Source organism: Peromyscus leucopus, chromosome 10 (assembly GCF_004664715.2).
Source record: "Peromyscus leucopus breed LL Stock chromosome 10, UCI_PerLeu_2.1, whole genome shotgun sequence".
Lineage (NCBI taxonomy): Eukaryota > Metazoa > Chordata > Mammalia > Rodentia > Cricetidae > Peromyscus > Peromyscus leucopus.
In genome coordinates, this window is record NC_051071.1 from 14,845,996 (window position 1) to 14,866,898 (window position 20,903).

Consider the following 20,903-nt stretch of genomic DNA (forward strand, 5'->3'; position numbering starts at 1 on the left):
GAGGCCGAGGATGAGAACCATCGAGGGTTCGAGGCCAGCCTGGCTGTCAAGTCTTAGGTCGGACAAAGTCTCTGAGCGGCCAGGGCAGCTTCAGCGCCGCTCCTTCCAGAACGGATCATTTGGGGAGCCGGCAGGACAGACACTATGGAAGTTGCTTCTCCAAACACTGGTGTGGCAGGCCGGGCCTCTCTCGACGCCTCGGGGTCTCCGAACGGCGACAACGTGCAGCGGGGCCCACGCCCCACACCTTGTCCCCGCCGGCAGCCCACGCGCCGCCCAGGGGCCTCCGCCCCCGGCTCGGACTTGGGCCACGCCCCCGTGGTTTCCCCGCGAGCGTAGAGGGAGCCCGAGACCGGGGACCGTCCCCCGGGCCTCGGCGGGCACGTCGGCCCAAGCGCAGGCCTCGCCCCGCGGCGGGCGCACTCCGCAAGCCGACCCGAGGAGAGCGCGCGCGCCCGGCCACCTTCGTGGGCGCCGAGACCGCGAACCGCCCAGCTGGCACGAGCGTCGGGGCGGCGGCGGCGGCGGCCCCAAGAAGGCCCAGCCTCCCATAGGCCAGGGCCACTCAGGGGGCGGGCCCTCGTAGCCCAAGCGGGCTGCGGATTGGTGAAGCCTCCTCGCCGAGGGTTCGGATTGGCGGGTGCCTCGGGCGTCCTCCGCGGAGGGGCGGGGCGGGCGGAGGGCGTGGCGGGCGCTCGGTCTTTCCTCCCGCTAGAGCGCGGGCGCCCCCGGGAGGCTGGCAGTCGCCGCCTGGGACCCCCGGCCCGGCTTTCCGGGCCGCGTCGGGACGCGCGACGGTTCGGTTCGAAGTGAGGTAAAGAGGCCGTAGCCGGCGCGAGTGTCGCGGCGCCGAGAGTCGAGACCCCGGCCGCCCCCGCGCGCTTGCGGCTCGGCGTGGGACCCTGTGCGAGGCCCGCGGCGGCCTGGAGGGCACAAAGGCTGGCCGGGGTGGGGGCGCCTCGGGCCTTCGCCGCCACCGTGCGGGGCGCGCGGGGCGGAGGCGGGCGGCGGGGCGGGGGCGCGCGGGGCGGGGCGAGCGGCGGGGCGGGCGGCGGAGGAGCGGCGCGGCCTGCGGAGCGCGCGGGGCCGCACATCTGGCCGGCGTGCAGCTGGGCGCGCGTCGACCTTGGTGGCGGGGGAGCGGCAGGTCACGGCCGCCCGCAGGCGGCGGCCGCTGCTCCCCTGGCACAGTGAACGCAGCCGGGGAGGAAAGCAAGGCGTCTCCTTTGCGATCTCGAAGATCTGTGCTTTTGTCAGCTGCCACCTGTAAACCAGCCCCTGCGGCCCGGGGGCACACGCCTCAGACCTCGTAGAAGTCCTTTATAATCACCACCAGCCCAGGTTTAATTCAGTGTGCGGTTTGTGATCAAAACGAGCGGGAGGCTGCCCGTGCCAGCGCAGACGCGACAGGAGATGATCTGAGACCTCCTGACAGCTTGGGACACTTTTTTCGGTGTGGGCTTGCTTACAATAAACACAAGTCCCTTCTCATCTTATTCTCCCCAGCGGTCTGGGTTAAATTCTGAGTCACTTGGGAATAGTGGAAGGAATTCAGCTTCACATCAGGAGAGCTTTTAAAAAGTTTTTCCCTACCCCCTCAACTAAAAAAAAAAAAACATACCTTCTCTGGGCAGCCTTTATGGGCCTCTGTTTCCACACATGGCACTGTGTTGTGGTTGCCCCAGCCCCTAGCAGGATGGAAGGTCTGTGAGGGAAGGAAGCCGAACGTTGAGAAAACAGGAACTTTCAAATCCTTTGAGTTGTTGGGTTATTCTTACAGGTTCGGGGAGCCGCTGAGCTCTCCGAATCGAATCAGACTTCAATCCTTCCAAGCTACTAATTCTGGATACGTTAACTTCTTTGTATCTCAGTTTCCTCCTCTGTAAAGTGGAATTCAGACCCAGCACAACCACTCCCCCCCCCCCAAAAAAAAGTAGGTAGGAAGAATGATAGTAGCAATTCCATGGATTATAAAATACCTAAGATAAAAAGAGGTATTTCAAGAGACCTTCGGAGCACTCGGGAGGCAGAGGAAGGTGGATCTCTGAGTTTGAGGCTAGCCTGGTCTACATAGTAAGTCCAGGATAGCCAGAGCTAAATAACACAAGAGATTCTGTCTCAAAATAACACACACACACACACACCCAACTACCAACCTGCCAAAATATCAGAGATTTATTTTTCTAAGGTCTTAACATCCATTCAAGATCAGTAAGTGAGAAATAACTGGTTAAGTTTTACAGTCGTGTTATTTATTTTTGAAGCAGTCTTCCTGTGTAGCCCAGGCTGTCCTGATTGGGCATACCTCCTGGTTCAGCCTCCCTAGTGCTGGAGTTATATAAGATAGACCATCATGCCTGGTTTAGTGAATCATGTAGCCCAGGCTTGTCTGGAACTAGAGTTAATCCTTCTGCCTCAGGGTCCCAAAGTGTTGGCGTTATAGGCCCGATGCCCGGCTTGATAAGCTCACTCGTAATTAGTCTCTTAATCGTCCTGTAACAGCAAAGGGAGGAGCTATGTGATTTGTCAGCCTTCAGGGTGAGATGACTCCAGGAGTACAGAGAGCCCAATGCGACTGAAAAACCCTGGGGATGAGAGTCACAAAGGAAATGGAGAAACAGCATGTGAAATGGAGTTGTGAATAGCTTCTTAGAGTACTATGTTCTCATGGAGAAACTGTCTTATTGTCTTCAGAGTTTCTCACAGACCACACGAAGAGTGGAGGAAACCCTTTTGTTTGCTAGGCAGACAAATGTGGACCATCACCCCTGGGGAGTACAGCCTCACTTTGGTTCTCCTGTGTCACAGGAAACAGACTGAGACATGCACTCCTTCCAGCTGTCATTCCCTTTGCCTGCTTGTGTCCAAGTTCTCTCCCTTCCTTCCTTGTGACTCAGAAGAAAGATTCAAGTATGCAGTTTGGGTTTTACTGTTCCCAAATTTCCCTTGACTCTTCCTAAGGACTCTTACTCTTTCTGGGGTTCCCCAGACTTGGACATTCTGTAGCTAGCCATTAAAATCGTGCCACAGAGGTGAGCTTTTTCAGGTGTCTGCTGCACAGGCATACATGTCTTCCTATGTGCTGCCCTGTGCTAGGCATGTACTCTGTGGTCATAAATCCATTCTGGTTGAGCCTTCTGAGGAGGAGGCTGTAACAGTCCCACTTACTACCTTGGGGTTTGAAGAACATTCTCAACAAATTCTGAGGTGATGTGGATGCCTGGTCCTAGATTGCACTTTGTTTTGGTTTTTCTTTTACAGCTGAGTCTGGCTTCACACTCTAGTGGTCCTACCCCAGCCTCCAGATGCCGGGATTAGAAGCATGAGCCACTGTGTCTGGCTGCAGGTTACACTTGAGCAGATACTAACCTAAGGGTCTGCATTTGCTTTTTTGTTTTTGTTTTTAAAGCTACGGATTGGTTTTAGTTTACAATTCTGGGATTGAACCGTGCTTCATCCCATAAAATATATTCCTTTTGTGTTTAACTTTTAGAATTACTGGTAAACGGGTACTATTCATTTATTGCTGTTGTTGAGGCTTGAACCCAGTTCCCTTGTGCATATTAACATGCATGCGTTCTACCACTGAGCTTAAAGGTTTGTTTCGTTGTGCGTACGTGCATGGTTATGTGTGCCACAGTGCATGTGTAGAGGGCAGGAGACAGCCTCTGAGAGCCTGCGTGGCGAGTGTTCCTACCCACTGGGCCATCCTGACATTGTTGGTTTGTTTTTGTGAGACGAGACGGGGTTCTATTTTGTAGCCCTGGCTAGTCTGGTACTCTGTAGCCCAGGCTAGCCTTGAGTTTCAGCCGCTTCTCTAGTCTTAGCTTATTTAATTCTGGGAAAATAAGTGTGGCCCCATACCTAGCTTATTTTGTTTGTGTGTTTTTTTGAAGACAGGTTCTCTATACAGCCCTGAGTGACCTGGATATCAATGTGTAGACCAGGCTGGCCTGGCCTTGAGTTCACAGAGATCTGTCTGCCTCTGCTTCCCTAATTCTGGGATTAAAGGCTTGTGCCACCATGCTCGGCTAAGTTCTTTGTCTTATTCCTAAATATTATTTGAGATATCTAAGGTACTAGCCAAATTGGCCAGGCCAACCTTCAAGTCTCTATCCTCCTGCCTCAGCCTCCTGAGTACTGAGATTGTAGGTGTGCACTACCACTCAAGCTCCCTCTAAGGCTGGAGAGATGGCTAGGTCGTTAGGAGTGTTTTTAGAAGATTGGTGTTTGGTTCTCAGGACTGTATCAGGTGACTCACAGCTCTAACTCCTCTCCAGGGGGTCTTCCAGCTTTTGTAGGCACACACACTTGTGAGCATACAAACACATCAATAAAAAATAAAGTTCGGGCTGGAGAGATGGCTCAGAGGTTAAGAGCACCAACTGCTCTTCCAGAGGTCCGGAGTTCAATTCCCAGCAACCACATGGTGGCTCACAACCACTTGTAATGAGATCTGGTGCCCTCTTCTGGCCTGCAGGGACACATGCCAGCAGAACACTGTATACATAATAAATAAATTAAAAAAAATAATAAAGTTGAAATATGTATGTGTTTGTGGTCTGTGTGTGTGTGTGTGTGTGTGTGTGTGTGCGCATGTGATTGGGTACGTGCCTTGGTGTTCCTGTGGAGGTTGGAGGACATCCTTGAATGTTGCCGCTTACCTTCCCCTTGGCTTTTAAGACAGTCTCTCTTGTGTTTGCTATCTGATACATACCCACTCCAGGCTTGCTTGCCCATAAGCCCCCAGGGGACCCTCCTCGTCTGTTCTTCCCTTGTCATAGTAGTGCTAGAATGACATGCACCAGCGTGTCCTACTTTTCCATGGGCTCCACGGTCCAATCTGGTGGCCCGACTTGTGCAGCAAGTACTTGTACTTGCTGAGCTGTTTCTCTGGCCTCCTAATATATTTTTATTGTAATAAGTGTGTTTGTTTTTTAATGTGTGTGCCTACTTGTCTGTGTGGACATTATGTGAGTACAGGTGCCCACCAAGGTCAGAAGAGGCCATCAGAGTCTCTAGAACTGGAATTATAAGTCACTATGTGATGCCCAACGTGAGTGCTGGAAACCAAACCCAGGTCCTCTTGCAAGAGCAGTAAATTCTCTTAACAACTGAGCCACCTCTCCAGCCCTATAACAAAATTCCATTGAGAAGATTTTGTGTGTGTAAGTGTTTTGTCTTCGTGTTTGTGAGTGTGCCATGCCTGTGCAGTGTGCCCATGGAGGCCAGAAGAGGGCATTAAATCTCCTGGAATTGGTTCCTGTTCACAACTGGATGGTTGTGAGCCACCATGTGTGTGCTGAGAACTGAACCCAGTTCTCAGAAAGGGAGAAATGAGGTAATATTATAATCTCAAGAGATAAGTAAATAAGTTTTAAAGGATACTGGGGCTAGAGAGATGACTCAGAGGTTAAGGGTTCTAGAGGACCCAGATTCAGTACCCCTGGGGCCTCACAACCGTCTCTAACTCCAGTTCCAGGGGATCTGATGCTCTCTTCTAACTTCTGTGGGTACCACATACACAGGCATACATGGGAGCAAAACAGCCATATATTTAAAATGAAAACAAGTCTTTTAAAAAGAAAATAGGAAGTGGCTGCTGCTCAGGAGAAACAGCGTTTCTGTTGGCAATCTCTTGGGGAGTCTGCAAACAGGATGCTTGATACTGTGAGTGCCTTTTTAAAAAAGATATTTTATTTTGTGTGCATTGGTGTCTGTGTGAGGGTGCCAGATCTCTTGGAACTAGAGTTTGCCATGTTGGTGCTGGGAATTGGACCCGGATCCTCTGCAAGAGCAGCCAGTGGTCTTAACCACTGAGCCATCTCTCCAGCCCGTGAGTGCCATTCTTAATAGTATAAATATACGCCTTTAATCCCAGCAGGCAGAGGCAGGTGGATCTCTAGTTCAAGGCCAACCTGATCTACATAATGTGTTCCAGGCCATGTAAGGCTAGTGAGCCCCCGTCTTGAAAAACAAAGCCACAGGTCTCCTGGGTCAGGACCCTTCTGGGTGTGTACTCTGTCAGCTCTTGCATGCCCCACATCTTGTCTAGTGGGCCAAGATGAAGACCTCAGCAGGTTTTTAGCAGCCACAGCCCATGACCCTGGCAGCCTGTCGCTGTTCCCCATTAGACTTCAGCTCTGGGGTCTCCTCTCCTGGCAGTGGTAGGGGCATGTGAACTCTTGGAAGCTTCAGTCCTGCAAACACTGCACATGGTGGTCACCTTCCCTTGCCATCACCCCTGCAGCTGTCCTTGTATGGCCCAGGCCCTTTCCTGGGGCCTCTGTTGCAATGTGAAGAGACTGCAAGTGTGCACCGGGCCCTGGACCACCACTGCCTACCTGTGTCAGGGCACCGCCAATGCACCATCACAGGGGGTCACAAGGCTGAGGCTTTTTTCAATTTTCAGTTTTTTGAAAATTTCATATAGGGGCTGGAGAGATGGCTTAGCAGTTACATGCACTGGCTGCTCTTCTAAAAGAGTTCAGCTCCCGACACTCATGGTATCTCACAACTGTCTGCAGCTCCAGTCCCAGGGAATCCAACCCTCTTCTGGCTTCTGTAGGTACTACATACATGTGATGCACAGACATACATTCAAGCAAAATACTCGTAAAACCTCTAAAATAAATTTTAAGAAGGAAAATTTCATGTGTATATACAGAATATGTTGATCATATCTATCCCTCCAGCTCTCCCCAGGGATTGCCATCACATCAGCCATTTATTTTGTGTGGGGTCGGAGTTGGCACACATGCGTATGGTGGTCAGAAGACAGTTTGTGAGAGCGGTTCTCTCCTTCTCCATTTGGGTCCCAGGGCTTGGTGACAGGTGCCCATTACCAGTTGAATCATCTTGCCTCGCCCCCTGTGCTGGCCCTTAACTTGGTGCTGTGATCACAGAAGCCTGATGTTATCCATCAGTCCTGTGAAACTGCTAACAGTAGAAGCAGCTTGTGTTCCAGGACAGCAGTTCCTGCTCTGGACCCCAGGGGCAGAGCTTGAACCTGGTGATCAGATGGTCAGCCCTCAGTGTCCGTGTGTTTGACTTGCTGGACAGAGGCAGTCTGCTGACTGCTGAGGCTGGAGAGCTTAGGCTTGAGGGCTAGTCAGAGCTCAGCCAAGCTCCTTATAGATCTCCAGAGCCATCTGCAGAGTTCTGATAAGATAGGACATTGACCTTGCTATGAGACTGGTGATCCTAGTCTGCCAGCCAACAGGCAAATAGGTGTCTAAGAAAGTGAGGACAGGCACTCAAGTAGCCTGACCCCTGGCCTCCCCAGGACAGTGATCTGTAGAGACCACAGGTTAAGAAAAATGTAAAGAAGCAGTCCAGGAGGAAGAAGGGAGTAGATACAATGATGCCTCAGGGTCCTGGAGAGGATGTGATCCATTGACATGCCACAGGAGACACCATAATCATACTTTGAGTTTGTCTGCAGGGCCCCAGGTCATCTACCCCTGGGGAATGATAGCCAAGCTAGAGCCCTGGGGGCTCTACACCTGCAGCCAGGGAGGGAACAGCTGGAAAGCAGCTGCTTTTGACCACTGGTCACCTGCCCCCCCCCCTCTTGTTTTTCGAGAGGGTTTCTCTGTGTAGCTTTGCGCCTTTCCTGGATCTCACTCTGTAGACCAGGCTGGCCTCAAACTCACAGAGATCCACCTAGCTCTGCCTTCCAAGTGCTGGGATTAAAGGCATGTGCCGCCACCGCCGGCCTCCAACCTCTCCTTTTTTTTTAATCTATGGCCACAGTTTTGCTGGAATCCACCCTGCACGCAGCCAGCCAGCCTCAGGGCCATCTCAAGCCTGTCTTCTCTTGTCATCCCAGGTCTGCTCTCTTCCATGCTGCCATCCCGCCTCACTTGGCCTCTACTTCGACTCAGAAACCTTGAGGCCACGTGTCCTCCCGCGTTCAGTTCTTGCACCCATTCCTTTCCCCATTCTTGCTTGTTAGACACGGTCTGCCTGGGTATTTGGGCATTTCTCTCTGTACCCGTGAGTCTTGTGCAGTTCATGGTCGAGGCCCTAGACCGAAAGAAAGCACAGGTGGCTGTCAGTGGCCGCGGGTACAGGGACAGCACTTGTCAAAGTGGGACTGCTGCTGACAGTTGTTTCCAAGGGAACTGTGACGTGAAGAATCATTGCAGGAGATTTTTTCTTTTTTGAGACTTGCTCTTGGTGAATCACTCATCCATCTGAGTAAGTCAGAAGTGACACAGTGCTCCTCCCCCACTGCCTGTCCTCTCCTGGGTGCTCTGAACAGGGATGTGGGGGAAGGAACTGGACAGCTGGGACAAGCTTGCTGGAGGGTGATGCAGCAGAGATACCAGGAAAGTGTTAACATGCACATGGTGCTGAACATAGTTTTTTTTTTTTTTTTTTTTTTTTTGAGTTGTTTTAACTTTTTTACTATTAGCAACACACTGCTGTAAACCTTCATGTACATGTTTCATAGGTGCACATTTTCAGTAGTTTGAGGATATATTCCTAAGGGTAGAATTGTTGAGTAACAGAGTAACAATGTTTTGCATTTTGACCAACCACCAAACTGTTTTGCCAAAGTGGCACACCATTTTACAATCTCACCAAATCCTTGTTTTTAAGGCTCTGATTTTTGTAAAGCATTCAATCATTCTGTCAGACCAAACCAGGAAAAGTAAGCTATAGTTCAGAGCTGTTCTATTCCATTTACTATGCAAAGCCATTCTTGGCGTTTGCAACTCTCAGCCCTTTTGAGTATTCTTGCAGTGTTCACCTTTTCCTCCACCACTTTTTTTTCTTCTTTTTTTTTTTTCTGGTTTATTTCTATCTATTACAAATGTATAAAAAATCCTCCATCAATGCTGCTGATAGCAGCAGAACCTTGAGAAACATACCTTTGGTTTGCCTCAGAAAAGGAACACATATTGCACTGTAAAGTTTATAAAATTGGCACAAAACATTGTGGTAATGTTACAATACCAGTTTTAAGAGTTCAGTGACTAATGGGGAGCCGATGGGATACATGCAGAACTGTGAAAGCGATCTCACTTAGCCAGCTGTACACGTAGACTGTAAATCTACATTCAGATCAATTCTGAACTAAGACTATCATCTCAGTTTATCTGTTGAGGTCAACCAGGAAACCCTAGAATATACCTTGATTTTTGCAAAAAACAAAATAGGGGGAGGGGTTTCTTCAGCATTTCAGTCCAGGAGTAACAGTATCCTAACAGGTAAAGTGTTCTCTCACTGTCAACATAGAATGAACTGCTGCTGGAGGTCAACTTGGGCTTTAATTTGCATTAGCACTTATATGCGTAGTAGTCCAAGTTGTTGATCTCATGACTTTAAAAAGTAACTCTAAAAAAGTAAAATGGCCCTTCTTGGAAGACTAAAGAAAGACATCCAGCCACAGTTGTAAAAAGTCTCATCAAAACAATATACCCTTTTATGAATTACGCCTCAATTAAAAAAAAAAAAGTAGCCCCAAATAAGCAGCAGCTCTGAAAAAGAAAATATAACTTAAGATATTTGAAAAATACAAGGTGAATACAGGTTCAAAAATAATTAAGATATATTTTCTTAAGGCTACCTAGAATTAGGCTTTAAAGAATTCTACCATTTCAAGTTTACCACTAGCTACTAGATACCCATTTACAAACAAGATGTTCACTTTTTTTGTTCCTTTATCGAAAGAAAAATCTACCTTCAGACTATGAGGGTGGTGATGGGGAGGGACTAGAAAACAAAATTCAAACAATCCCATGCAAATATCACATTTTTCAAATGGAAGAACTCCAAACTGCACTAGAAGTTCCAATCACTAAGACACTTTCCATTGAAATGATTTAAGTACAACTACATGGCACCAAGGTTTAGGCCTAACATAGGCCTGACAACCAAGTCCCTGTTCTCTGGAAGAAAAGCCTCAAAATTCCCACTCAATTCCACATAACAATACTTCAAAGATCAATTAGGTTTTCCTTTCCTTAATATTTTTGTTTTCGACTTCTAATCTTAAAGACTAGATTAAAACTTAGCTCATTTCCCAGAAGGCATTGCTTCCCTTTGCTCTATGAAAGAGTCCACCAAGACCTCTTTCTCAAAACCATCTAGCCCCCAGCCTCCAGCCTGTGCTTGTGATGCATCTTTCTCAACATCAGCTTGATCTGCACTGACAATGATTGTCGAAGCCTAGAATTCAACATTTACAAATTGTCATTCACACACACAAAACACACTGTTATCATACAACTTGTGTCTTGAGAGAATCTTCTGCTTTTTAAATCTTTGGCCTCCCAGTCAATCCCAAGTTCAACCAACTTTAACTAAAACTTCACTCAGAATTTCACCAAGCTTTTCACACACACATTAATGCTTGTCGTATCTTTCATCAACTGTCAAAATCTGAAGCCTGCTCAGAGATCGCCAGGTATAGGTGAGTTGAGACTATTGATATTGATGGATATTAATGACCAGTGATTGTTAATTCCTGTTATTTTTTGTGGTTGTGTTGTGTTGTCCTTCTGTGGTGTATGTTGGTGTGGGATTATCTATTGCTTGATTTTTCATGGATGTGTTTAACTTCTTTGGGTTGAATTTTCCCTTCTAGTGCTTTCTGTAAGGCTGGGTTTGTAGACAGGTATTGATTAAATCTGGTTTTATCCTGGAATATTTTGTTTACTCCGCCTATGGTGATTAAGAGTTTTGCTGGGTATAATAGTCTGGGTTGGCATCCGTGGTCTCTTAGTGTCTGCATGAGATTTGTCCATGATCTTCTAGCTTTCATAGTCTCTATTGAGTAGTCTGGTGTTATTCTAATGAGTTTACCTTTATATGTTACTTGGTCTTTTTCCTTTGCGGCTCTTAATATTTTTTCTTTGTTCTGTGTGTTTAGTGTTTTGATTATTATGTGGCGAGGGGACTTTTTTTTTTGATCCAGCCTATTCGGTGTTCTGTAAGCTTCTTGTATCTTCATAGGTATTTCTTTCTTTAGGTTAGGAAAGTTTTCTTCTATGATTTTGTTGAATATATTTTCTGTGCCTTTGAGTTGGTATTCTTCTCCTTCTTCTATCCCTATTATTCTTAGGTTGGTCTTTTCATGGTGTCCCAAATTTCCTGGACGTTTTGTGTTAGGACTTTTTTGTCTTTAGTGTTTTCTTTGACTGACGAATCTATTTTCTCTGTTGTGTCTTCAGTGTCAGAGATTCTCTGTTCCATCTCTTGCAATCTGTTGGTTATGCTTGTTTCTGTAGTTCCTGTTCGTTTAGTCAGGATTTCTATTTCCAGCATTCCCTCAGCATGTGTTTTCTTTATTGTCTCAAATTCATTTTTCAGAACTTGGAATGTTTCTTTCATCTGTTTAATTGCTTTTTCTTGGCTTAATTTGATTTCTTCCCATTTTTGTTCGTTTTTTCTTCCATTTCTTTAAGGGAGTTTTTTATTTCCTCTTTAATGGAGTTTTTCATTTCCTCTTTAAGGGAAGTTTTTATTTCCTCTTTAAGAGAGTTTTTCATTTCCTCTTTAAGGAAAGTTTTTATTTCCTCTTTAAGGCAGTTTTTCATTTCCTCTTTAAGGAAAGTTTTTATTTCCTCATTGAGGGAATGTTTTATTTCTTCTTTAAGGGCCTCTATCATCTTCTTAAAGTCATTTTTAGGGTCGATTTCTTCTGTTTCTTCTGTCATGGTATGTTTAGGTTTTGCAGGTGTAGAATCACTACATTCTGATGTTGCCATATAGGTCTTTATGTTGTTGCCTGTATTTTTGCACTGGCGTCTACTCATCTTTTCCTCTGTGCGGTGCAGGTGGTGTCTGTGTCTGAGAGTGCCTCTCTTGTTCTAATTTTTAGTCTTGGTTTAGTAGGGGTTCTTGGTTAAATTGGTGCTATTAGGCTGTTTCTTCAGGGACAGCTGATTTCAGTCGGTGAATTATATACTTATGATTCTGGTGACCTGGTTTGGTGGCTGGGTAGCGCCTTCTTCTGTGTTCCCAGGTCACGTTTTGTTCATTTGTCAACTCCTCAGCTGATCTTGTTTCTTCAGACTTCAAACTGTAGGCATCTGAATCCTCTCCCGGATGGGTTTCAGCTGAGCAGGGTAGTCTCACCAACACCTCCAAGTTGTTGGGTTTCACAGGATCAGCAGTTGGGCCCTGGGTTGTCCCCAGACGGAGTGCCCAGACTCGCCCTGGTTCTGACCCACGGAGATAGCCTCTTCCCCAGGTGTTGGGGCTAGGGCGTCCCCGTTCCAAGCTGCGTCCGCCCCTCTCTGTCCCCGGGCCTGTCTACTCCTGTGGCCCGCCGCCACAGGCCCACCTGTGTCCACTTGTCTCTGCCTCCGGGCCTGTATGTCCCTGTCAACTGCCGCTGGGTCTGTCCACCTCTGCGGGCCGCCAACAGGCCTGTATATCTCTGCCGGCTGCCGCCGCAGGCCTACCTACCCCTGCCTGTCACTGCTGCTGGGCCCATCCACCTCTGCGGGCTGCCACCAGGCGTGTATGTCTCTGCCGGTTGCCGCTGGGCCTGTATGTCCCTGTGAGCCGCTGCCACCGGGCCCTTCCACCTCCGCCAGTCGCCGACCTGCGTCTGCCTGTCTCCGCCGCGGATGTCTCTGTGGGCCGCTGCCGGGCCTGAATGTCTCTGTCGGCCGCCGGCGCCGGGCTGTCCACCTCCGTCTACTTATCTTCGCCACAGGGCCTGTCCACCTCTGTGGACCGCCGCTGGGCCTGAATGTCTCCGCCAGCTGCCACCGGGTCTAAATGTCCCTGTCAGCTGCTGCTGCCGCCGGCCCGTCCACCACCACGGGCCGCTGCCACAGGCCTACCTGCGTCTGCTTGTCTCCGCCATCTTGAATCCCCAGACGCTGAACATAGTTTTACTGTGGGACAACAGAAAGCCACTTGGTCACTCCTAGCCTCTGCAGGTTCTGGGAACTCCAGGGGCTTAATAGTGAATTTTAGAGGGCTCTGGAAGATGCCAACGCATGGGTGGTCCCTCAGTTAGCAGTTCTGTGTTGTACAGGCCTTTCTCAGAAAGAGGGACAGATTTCATTGTTTATTTTCTGTGCTGGCAGTGGCCAAGATCATAGTACACCTGCAAAGGAAAGCTGCATGTGTGGACTGGAGCCTACTCAAGAGAGAGGCTAGGTAGGCATCTTGAACCCTTAAGTATTTCATGATGGGTCCAGATACCAGCTCCCATGAAGCTAGCTGCAACAGTTGGTGTTTGCTCTGCTGTGTGTTGATCTTGCTTTGGTCTTATTCCTTGCTGTCCCCCAATTCTTCCCTTTGGGAATATATATTCTATACCATTGTATACTGGAAGTATATAACTTTGTGTTTTTTTATACAGGAGCTTGCAAATTTGCTGAGTTTCAGAAGAGAAACAGCTGTTACACACACACACACACACACACACACACACACACACACACACACACACAATCAGATCCCTGGGACTGGAGTTACAGATGGTGGTGAGCCATCATGTAGATGTTAGGAATCAAACCTGGGTGCTCTGGAAGAGTAGTCAGTGCTCTTCACCACAGAGCCATCTCTGCAGCTCCTAGCAGTTACATGTTTAAGCAGTGTTGGAATTGTTTTTGGTTTTTCCAGACAGAGTTTCTCTGTAATCTTGGCTGTCCTGGAACTTACTTATAGACCAGACTGACCTTGAACTCACAGAGATCCACCAGCCTCTGCTTCCTGAGTGCTGGGATTAAAGGTGTGAGCCACCACTGCCCGGCTTGGAATGGACTGAATGTATTTTGCATAATGAGATGGCTGTGGACCTTTTGGGAGTGGGGTACAAGGGAAGGAAGGTGATAGCTTTACAGTAAGTGTGTTTGTGTGTCAAGTTCACAGGCAGCGGACTTAGGATGGTTACTGTTGGGAACCTGACAGGATGTGGAGTCATGTAGGAAACTGTCTTCTGGGCGCACCTATAACGGATTATTAGATTAGGTTAATTGAGGTGGGTGCCCCCTTCACTGTGACTGGGGTCCCAGATGGATGAGAAGGAAGAGAGCTGAGCCCTGTCATTCCTCCCTTTCTGCTTCCTACTGCAGATGCAGTATAACCAGCAGCCCCAGGTTGCTCTCCAGACTGCCCCACGGTGACTGGACCACACTCCTGAGCCAGCTTCCTTAGCTGCGTGACTGGCATTTGTCACAGCAACAAGACAAGTAACTAACACAGGATAGAACAGGATTTATCAGGCAGATTAATAAATCAGGTTGTAAAGGATTTGATTTTCCAAACTGGGAGAATAACCATCTATAAAGTACCATTTCAGTGAAAATTATTGACTGTTAGGCCTTTTTAAAAGAAAAACTGTTTATTACATTGATTTTTCTGCAGCCAGATCACTCTCACCTCCTGAACTTAGAGTCGTGTGCATGCTATGGAGTCAGGGTCAGCGCTGTGTGACTCCAGAACCCAAGCTCTTGATGAACCAAACAAGAATAAGTGAGGAAACAAACCAAAGGCGCCCAGAGCAGAAGAGGGTGGAGAACGGGAGGGAGACTTTGATGAGAAGTTTCCATGGAGCCACATCCTCACCTTGGGGCTCTTCAAACAGCTGCACACATTACTTGTTTTTGTGTGTGTGCATGTGTCTGTGTGAGAGCGTGTGCATGTACATGTATGGCCCACAGAAGCCAGAAGACATCAGATCTCCTGGAACTGGAGTTACAGACAATTGTGAGCTGCTTGCCATGGGTACTGGGAATAGAACTTGGGTCCTCTGGAAGATGAGGCAGCGCTGCAGGAGTGGGTGAGGATGTATTGTGAGTGTGTGTGTGTGTGTGTGTGTGTGTGTGTGTGTAGGCCAGAAGCTCCGAATTTCAGGCTTCACCTGTTGTCTTAGTTACTGTTCTGTTGCTATGAAGAGACACTATGACAGCTAAGGCAACTTGGAAAAGAGCGTTTAATTGATGGCTTATTTACTGTTTGAGTCGTGCATCCATGACTGTCATGGTGGGAAGCATGGTGGCAGGCAGGCAGGCAGGGCACTGGAGCAGTAGCTGAGAGCTTACATCCGAACCAGAAATTGGAGGCAGAGTGAGACGGGCCTGGCATGGACTTTTGAAACCTCAGAGCCCACCTCCAGTGACACTCTTCCTCCTGATCCTTCCCAAGCAGTTACACCAACTAGGGACCAAGCATTCACATACAGCTGTGAGGGCCATTCTCAATCAAACCACCACACCTGGATAACGAGGGCCTCTGGCCGCTTAGTTAACCTAGTTCAGGATTCAGCCTCCTTGCAGGCTACTTCGAGGTTCACTCAGCAGTCTCTGAGAGCTACAGTAGCTCTCCATGCTGCCCTCCCTAGGACAAGTGTGAAACCTTTTGTGAATAATGACCTCCAGGCAAGACAGAAATTTTAACAACTTGTCATTGAAACAAAGTAGGGCTGTTGAGATGGCTGGTCAGGTAAAGAAAGGTGTTTGCTGTCAAGCCTGATGACCTGAGCTTTATCCCTGGAACATGGTAGCTGGAGAGAACAGACTCTTACAAATTGTTCTCTGACCTCCATGTATGGCATGGCATGGCATACGCATCGGCTCGCATTCATACTGCAGGAATAAATAAATGCCTTTTTTTTTTTTAAGGTATTTGATCCTTGCCTTGCTCAGCTTCATTTTACTGCAGGACCAAATCTTAACACCATTCTTGTTAGGGGCATAAGGGAGCTGTGACCATTGAGAGTTTATAGAAATGGAGAAAGAAGTAGCAACCAGAAAATGATAGAAATGTTGTCTTCATCCTAAATTGTCCATCTGATAGGGTCAGCTGTAGTCATCCAAAACTGGTGCCGGAGCTGGAGAGATGGGATGGGTCAGCAGTTTGTTCACTGATCTTCCAGAGGACCCTTGTCAAGCAGCCTGTAACTCCAGTTCCAGGAGATCTGATGTCTTCTGGCTTCTGTGGGCCATACATGTACATGCACACGCTCTCACACAGACACATGCACACACACAAAAACAAGTAATGTGTGCAGCTGTTTGAAGAGCCCCAAGGTGAGGATGTGGCTCCATGGAAACTTCTCATCAAAGTCTCCCTCCCGTTCTCCACCCTCTTCTGCTCTGGGCGCCTTTGGTTTGTTTCCTCACTTATTCTTGTTTGGTTCATCAAGAGCTTGGGTTCTGGAGTCACACAGCACTGACCCTGACTCCATAGCATGCACACGACTCTAGGTTTGGGCTGTGAGGGCAATCTAGTCTGCCTTTATCCGTCACCCGTTGACAGCCAGAGCTGCTTCTCTGTACTGTGTGTGTCCATCGTGGTTGAAGAAGACGGCTTTGCTCCAACAGGAGGGCTGCTCTTTGATGAGGACAGCAGTAACTGTGCTGCCCTTAGGTCTCCAGATGAGCTCTGAGGAGTCTAGGGTCAATCCCTAGTGCTGTTCTCTTTTTTGGGGGAGTGAGGGGAATACAAGGTTTTGAATGCTATGTCCTGCCCTGTTGGGCACTTTTATACTAAAGGTGTATGTGTGGAAATACCTGTCTGCATGTGTGTCATGTGATAGGAGTCACACACAGAAACTAGCAGCACTGCTTGTCTGCACAACTGCTTGAACTGCCTGCCCACTGTTTGTGGGACTGTTCAGTGGTGAAGACTTCGCTTGTTATGTGAAGGGTTGGGTGCTCTTTCTACCAGAAAAAGGAAACAGGCAGGGTCTGACTAGCCCCTCAAGGAGCCGGTGCTTCCAAGAGGGAGCTGATTGCATTTCAAGTCCATGCTTTTCTCTGCAGTCACTTCAGAATGGCCTGGAGCCCCATGTGCCGGGTTGGGAAGGAGTAGAAATGTGTAGTCTACCTGGGTTGCATTTCCTGGACTAAAGCCGAACAGGATGGGCCTGACGTGGCCACTCCTACCCTCCTTGCCAGCTTCCTGTGTTGCCACTCGCAACCTCCTTTTCCGCGCTAGTCTCTGAGGGAAATAAGGCTGTTCCTGTCCGGGTTTGAGTCTTGAGGTTGGCCCCAGTGCTCTGCAGGTGGCTTACTGCCAGGTTAGACATCCCCCTGTCATCCCACCAGTGCCCAGACCTGCTGATGCCAGCCTAGCATCCCTCTGTTGTCCTGGAGCGCTCTGTAGATCCAGAATTCCTGTCGGGCTTTCCTTCCTTCCCCAGCAGCTCAGCTCCCTCACCATGACTGCCTGGGCTGCTCTCCTTTCTCACATGAACTCACCCGCTGTCACCCAACTTTCCATGGCTTCCTGAGGCTGCCAAGGTCAGCTTACACTAAGGCAGCCTGAGAAGGGGTGCTGGTCTGTTTCTGGTCATTGGTCACCATTGGATTGTCATTGGGGCTCCATCTGGTCCACAGTCTGGGTGTGGTTCCTGTTCCCACCAAGAATAGTTAGGAGCATCCTCCAGAGTCCAGTAGAAGCCCAGGCATACCTGAACTTGCTATCCTGTAGGGTAGAAGGGACGAGACTCAAGTTGTTACCCACCAAGCCGTTGACGTGAGAGCACCCAGGGGGCTGTGCATGGCAAAGACCAGCTGGGCATCTTCGTGAGGTTGGGGCAACACATAGGGCCCAGGTGTGTCTCTGAACCACATCTGGGCTGCACACTGAGGCAAGGCCTTGTGCTCAGGCCCATTTCATTTCCCCTGAGTGAGTTTGGTAACCACAAGACGGCTTTGTGTAGCTTCTCTCTCCAGGCTGTCCATGCGTAATGTCCAGAACAGCAATGGGAAACTAATCAGCGAGCAGAATGGCCCTAGGAAACAATGACCTGTTCGTAGATTTGCAGAACTGAAAAGCATCTCCTGAGCGGGCAGTAGGATCAAGTGTGTCTTTAATCACAGACCTCTCCACCCGGGAGAAGGCACCCGCTGGCCTGCACTCGCCCTTCCTTCCCCCATGCACACCTCCTCTCCCTTCAGCTCCAGGCATGGAAGATGGCCTTGGAATCTGCGTCTCCCACCCAGATCAGCTGGTTTATAGTACTTTTTTTCTTCTGTTGCCTGGTTTTTTTTGACTTGTGCAGTAGGCTGGCCAAACCTTTTGCATGGTCACACCTGTCCTGACTCTAAGGAGACAATACCACAGTGACAGAGGACAAAGTTGTGTACTAAGACACCCTTTTTGGAAGGATCTGGGCTGAGGAAAAGCCAGAACGTGGGATTTCCTTTGGCCAGTGAAGTTTGTCTTCACTTAAAATCAATGTTTTCCTGGACACATGAAGAAAATTTCTTTTTCTCTCTCCTTTCCTTGTTTTGTAGGTTTCTGAAGGCTTCAAGGAAAAGCCAATTTAGGGAAGGCTCCATGGCCCTAGGTGAAGATGTGGCCGAGGCAGACGCATCTGTCAACACGAAGGTCCCGTCCTGTGGCAGGTGGAACTCTGGGGAACAGGAGCTGCTGCCCCCAGGGCCTGAGCCACAGCAGCCCCCGCATCTGGAAGTCAAGGGAGGGCCGCTGTGGAGGGCTGAGGCTGATACCTGCTGCATCTCTGGAGTTTTCTTGTCACAGGCCCACACTGCCAACCGAGAACCGGTGGCACACAGGTCTGAGCCTGCACTCAGTGGCCCACTTCCTTCTGCCAGCATGGAGACTGGAGACTTTCATCTCTCTGGGGGAAGCCACGTAAGTACTGAGGAGTTGAGGCTGGAACTGAGCCAGGGCAGCCTTTGGGTATGTACTGTATTCCCTTGACTGTCCGTTCCCCTGCCTGTCACTGTAAGGTGAGAGTTGTGGGACCCTGGCTACAAGGTGTTTAACAGGTTCCCTTGGAGAGTTGGGCCTTGAAGTCAGCAGGGGGTTCTGTGCAGGATCTCCTGTTCCAGAGTCACTGGGGACCTCTTAAGGACAGTGAGAGTTCATCAGGAGCCTGCTGCCCAGAGGACTAGGGTCAGGGATCTCTTAACAAGGGGACCCCCATCCTGCTTCTGATTTGGTGATCTGAAAGCTTCTAGGGGACCCTAGGGAGACTTGGTAGAGGTCTGTGGGTTCCCAGGTCAAATCCTCTTGGGACTGCTCAAACCCTGAAGCTCCTTTAATGAGCAGCAGTATCTCTGGCCTCCATGACTGGAGACCACAAGGCAACAGTCTCTCCAGGGAGAGCCACACAGGCAGAGAATCCTGCCATGTTCTAAGGCCAAAGGCAAGTCTCTGAATCTTTGAATCCCTTGTAGTGGGAGGATGACCATTGGTCTGCTCCTCTTGGCTCTGACAACATCATGTTCAGCCTGTCAAGGTCCAGGGACAGCTTTGATTGGTGCTTTGTTCTTTGGCTGCTGCTTGCTCTCTTCCGGGAGCCCCGTCCTGTGAGAAGGCTTGAGTGTGACTGGGAGAGAACAGTACCAGCCCACCTGTTGAAAGCAGGGGTCAAGGAGGGCTCTGGCACCTCTGAGTCCTGTTTGTTGGGTCAGGAAGCAAACCAGCAAGCCCAGAAGTGGCTGTTTGTCAAGAGAGGCTGTGGTTTCTGTTCTCTTGTCTGCTAGTGAGGGGCTCTTAGTGTCTTCTCAGTGAGTCCTTGGGGAGGCAGTGCTGGTGCTGTGTCCACAGGGCAGGGAAGGCAGGCTCTCTCTCGGTTGAACTTCTGGAAGGTGGGACAAACAGTTCGTTAACTCGGGTCAGTCTGGTTCCGAAGTCCTTATGTTAGTTATTGTCTTCCTCTGGGCTGAGTTACTCACAGAGATTAAAAATTCAGAGTAAAGAAACTGAGGGACTCACTTTGTCAGAGTGCACTGGCACATGAGCTGAACAGGGTGCCCCCTGGTGGAGCCTGCTGGATCTCCTGTCAGTGGTGATGATGGGCGGGGATGAAAGGAGAGGCATTGATTCCCAGCTTCTGCCTGCATAACTGTTGTGGGTTCTGCTCTCAAAGTGAATGGATAACTTTTGAAAAGATGGGTTCGGGGTCAGTTGCAGATTTCCCAGGGTAGGATGGGTCTTGGTACTAACCACTAGCAGCAGGAACCTGAGATCTTGTCTGAATACTGTTCTGGACACACAAGCACATCTTGTAGCCATCTGTCTCCCCTTCCTTCCTTCCTTCCTTCCTTCCTTCCTTCCTTCCTTCCTTCCTTCCTCCTCCTCCCTCCTCCCTCCCTTCCTTCCTTCCTTCCTTCCTTCGTTTTCTCAGATAAGTGTGCTTAGTAGGAGGTTTGGCCGTAGGATCCTTAGGCCTACTTTGTTCTCATTGAGACCTACCCCACTCCCTACCTCTACCTTAAAGAAGAAAACTGTTCTTTAAAAAGAAAGTTTGCCTATTTCCACCTCAGTGCCTTTTCCCTTGTTATTGTAGATGGAGGAAAACAAGCTCCCTGCCTCCCAGGACCTACTGCAGAGGGTTAAAGTCCTTGGAACTATAACTGTTTGCTCAGGGCATGATGCGGACAGTGAAGACGACCTGTCCCCAGTTGATTCACCTCCGGTACTGGGCCTCAGCCAGCAGCTTCACATCTCACAGGGGAAGTCCATGGAGAGCCCAGGTGCTCCTCAGCTCTCTGGCAGAAGCATCTCTGCCTCCTCAAAGTGCACCAGCCTCCAGGATCACCAAGAGAAGGCAGAGCCTCAAAGTAGCGCCTTTGCCAAGGTCTCCTCTCAGGAGTTGATTGTACCTCAAGGAGCCCCCTCTGTGGTGGCGACAGGGCCTCAGCCCCTGTGGTCACCACAGCCTGTGACTCCTGGGGGTGGTGCTCCTGGCCTGGGTAAGAGACAACTCTCCTTTCAGGCAGAATACTGGGCCTGTGTACTGCCAAATTCTCTGCCTCCCTCTCCTAACCGCCACTCCCCACTCTGGAACCCAAATAAAGAGTACGAAGATCTCCTTGACTACACTTACCCACTGAGGCCTGGGCCTCCGCTCCCAAAGCAACCGGAGCATCGTGTGCTGGCTGACCCTGTCTTGCAGGACTCAGGTGTAGATCTGGACAGTTTTTCCGTCTCCCCAGCGAGCACTCTCA

General features: G+C 49.4%; 1 protein-coding gene across 1 annotated transcript in view; it reads left to right on the forward strand.

Annotated features, from left to right (window-relative positions):
* The first annotated feature begins 693 nt into the window (after positions 1-693).
* Positions 694-20,903, forward strand: part of Cep68 (centrosomal protein 68) — a 32,358-nt gene continuing 12,148 nt past the window's right edge. The window contains 3 exon segments of the mRNA XM_037208962.1: positions 694-814; positions 18,219-18,579; positions 20,243-20,903. Coding sequence (XP_037064857.1) covers positions 18,262-18,579; positions 20,243-20,903 — 979 coding nt within the window. The 5' untranslated portion in view covers positions 694-814; positions 18,219-18,261.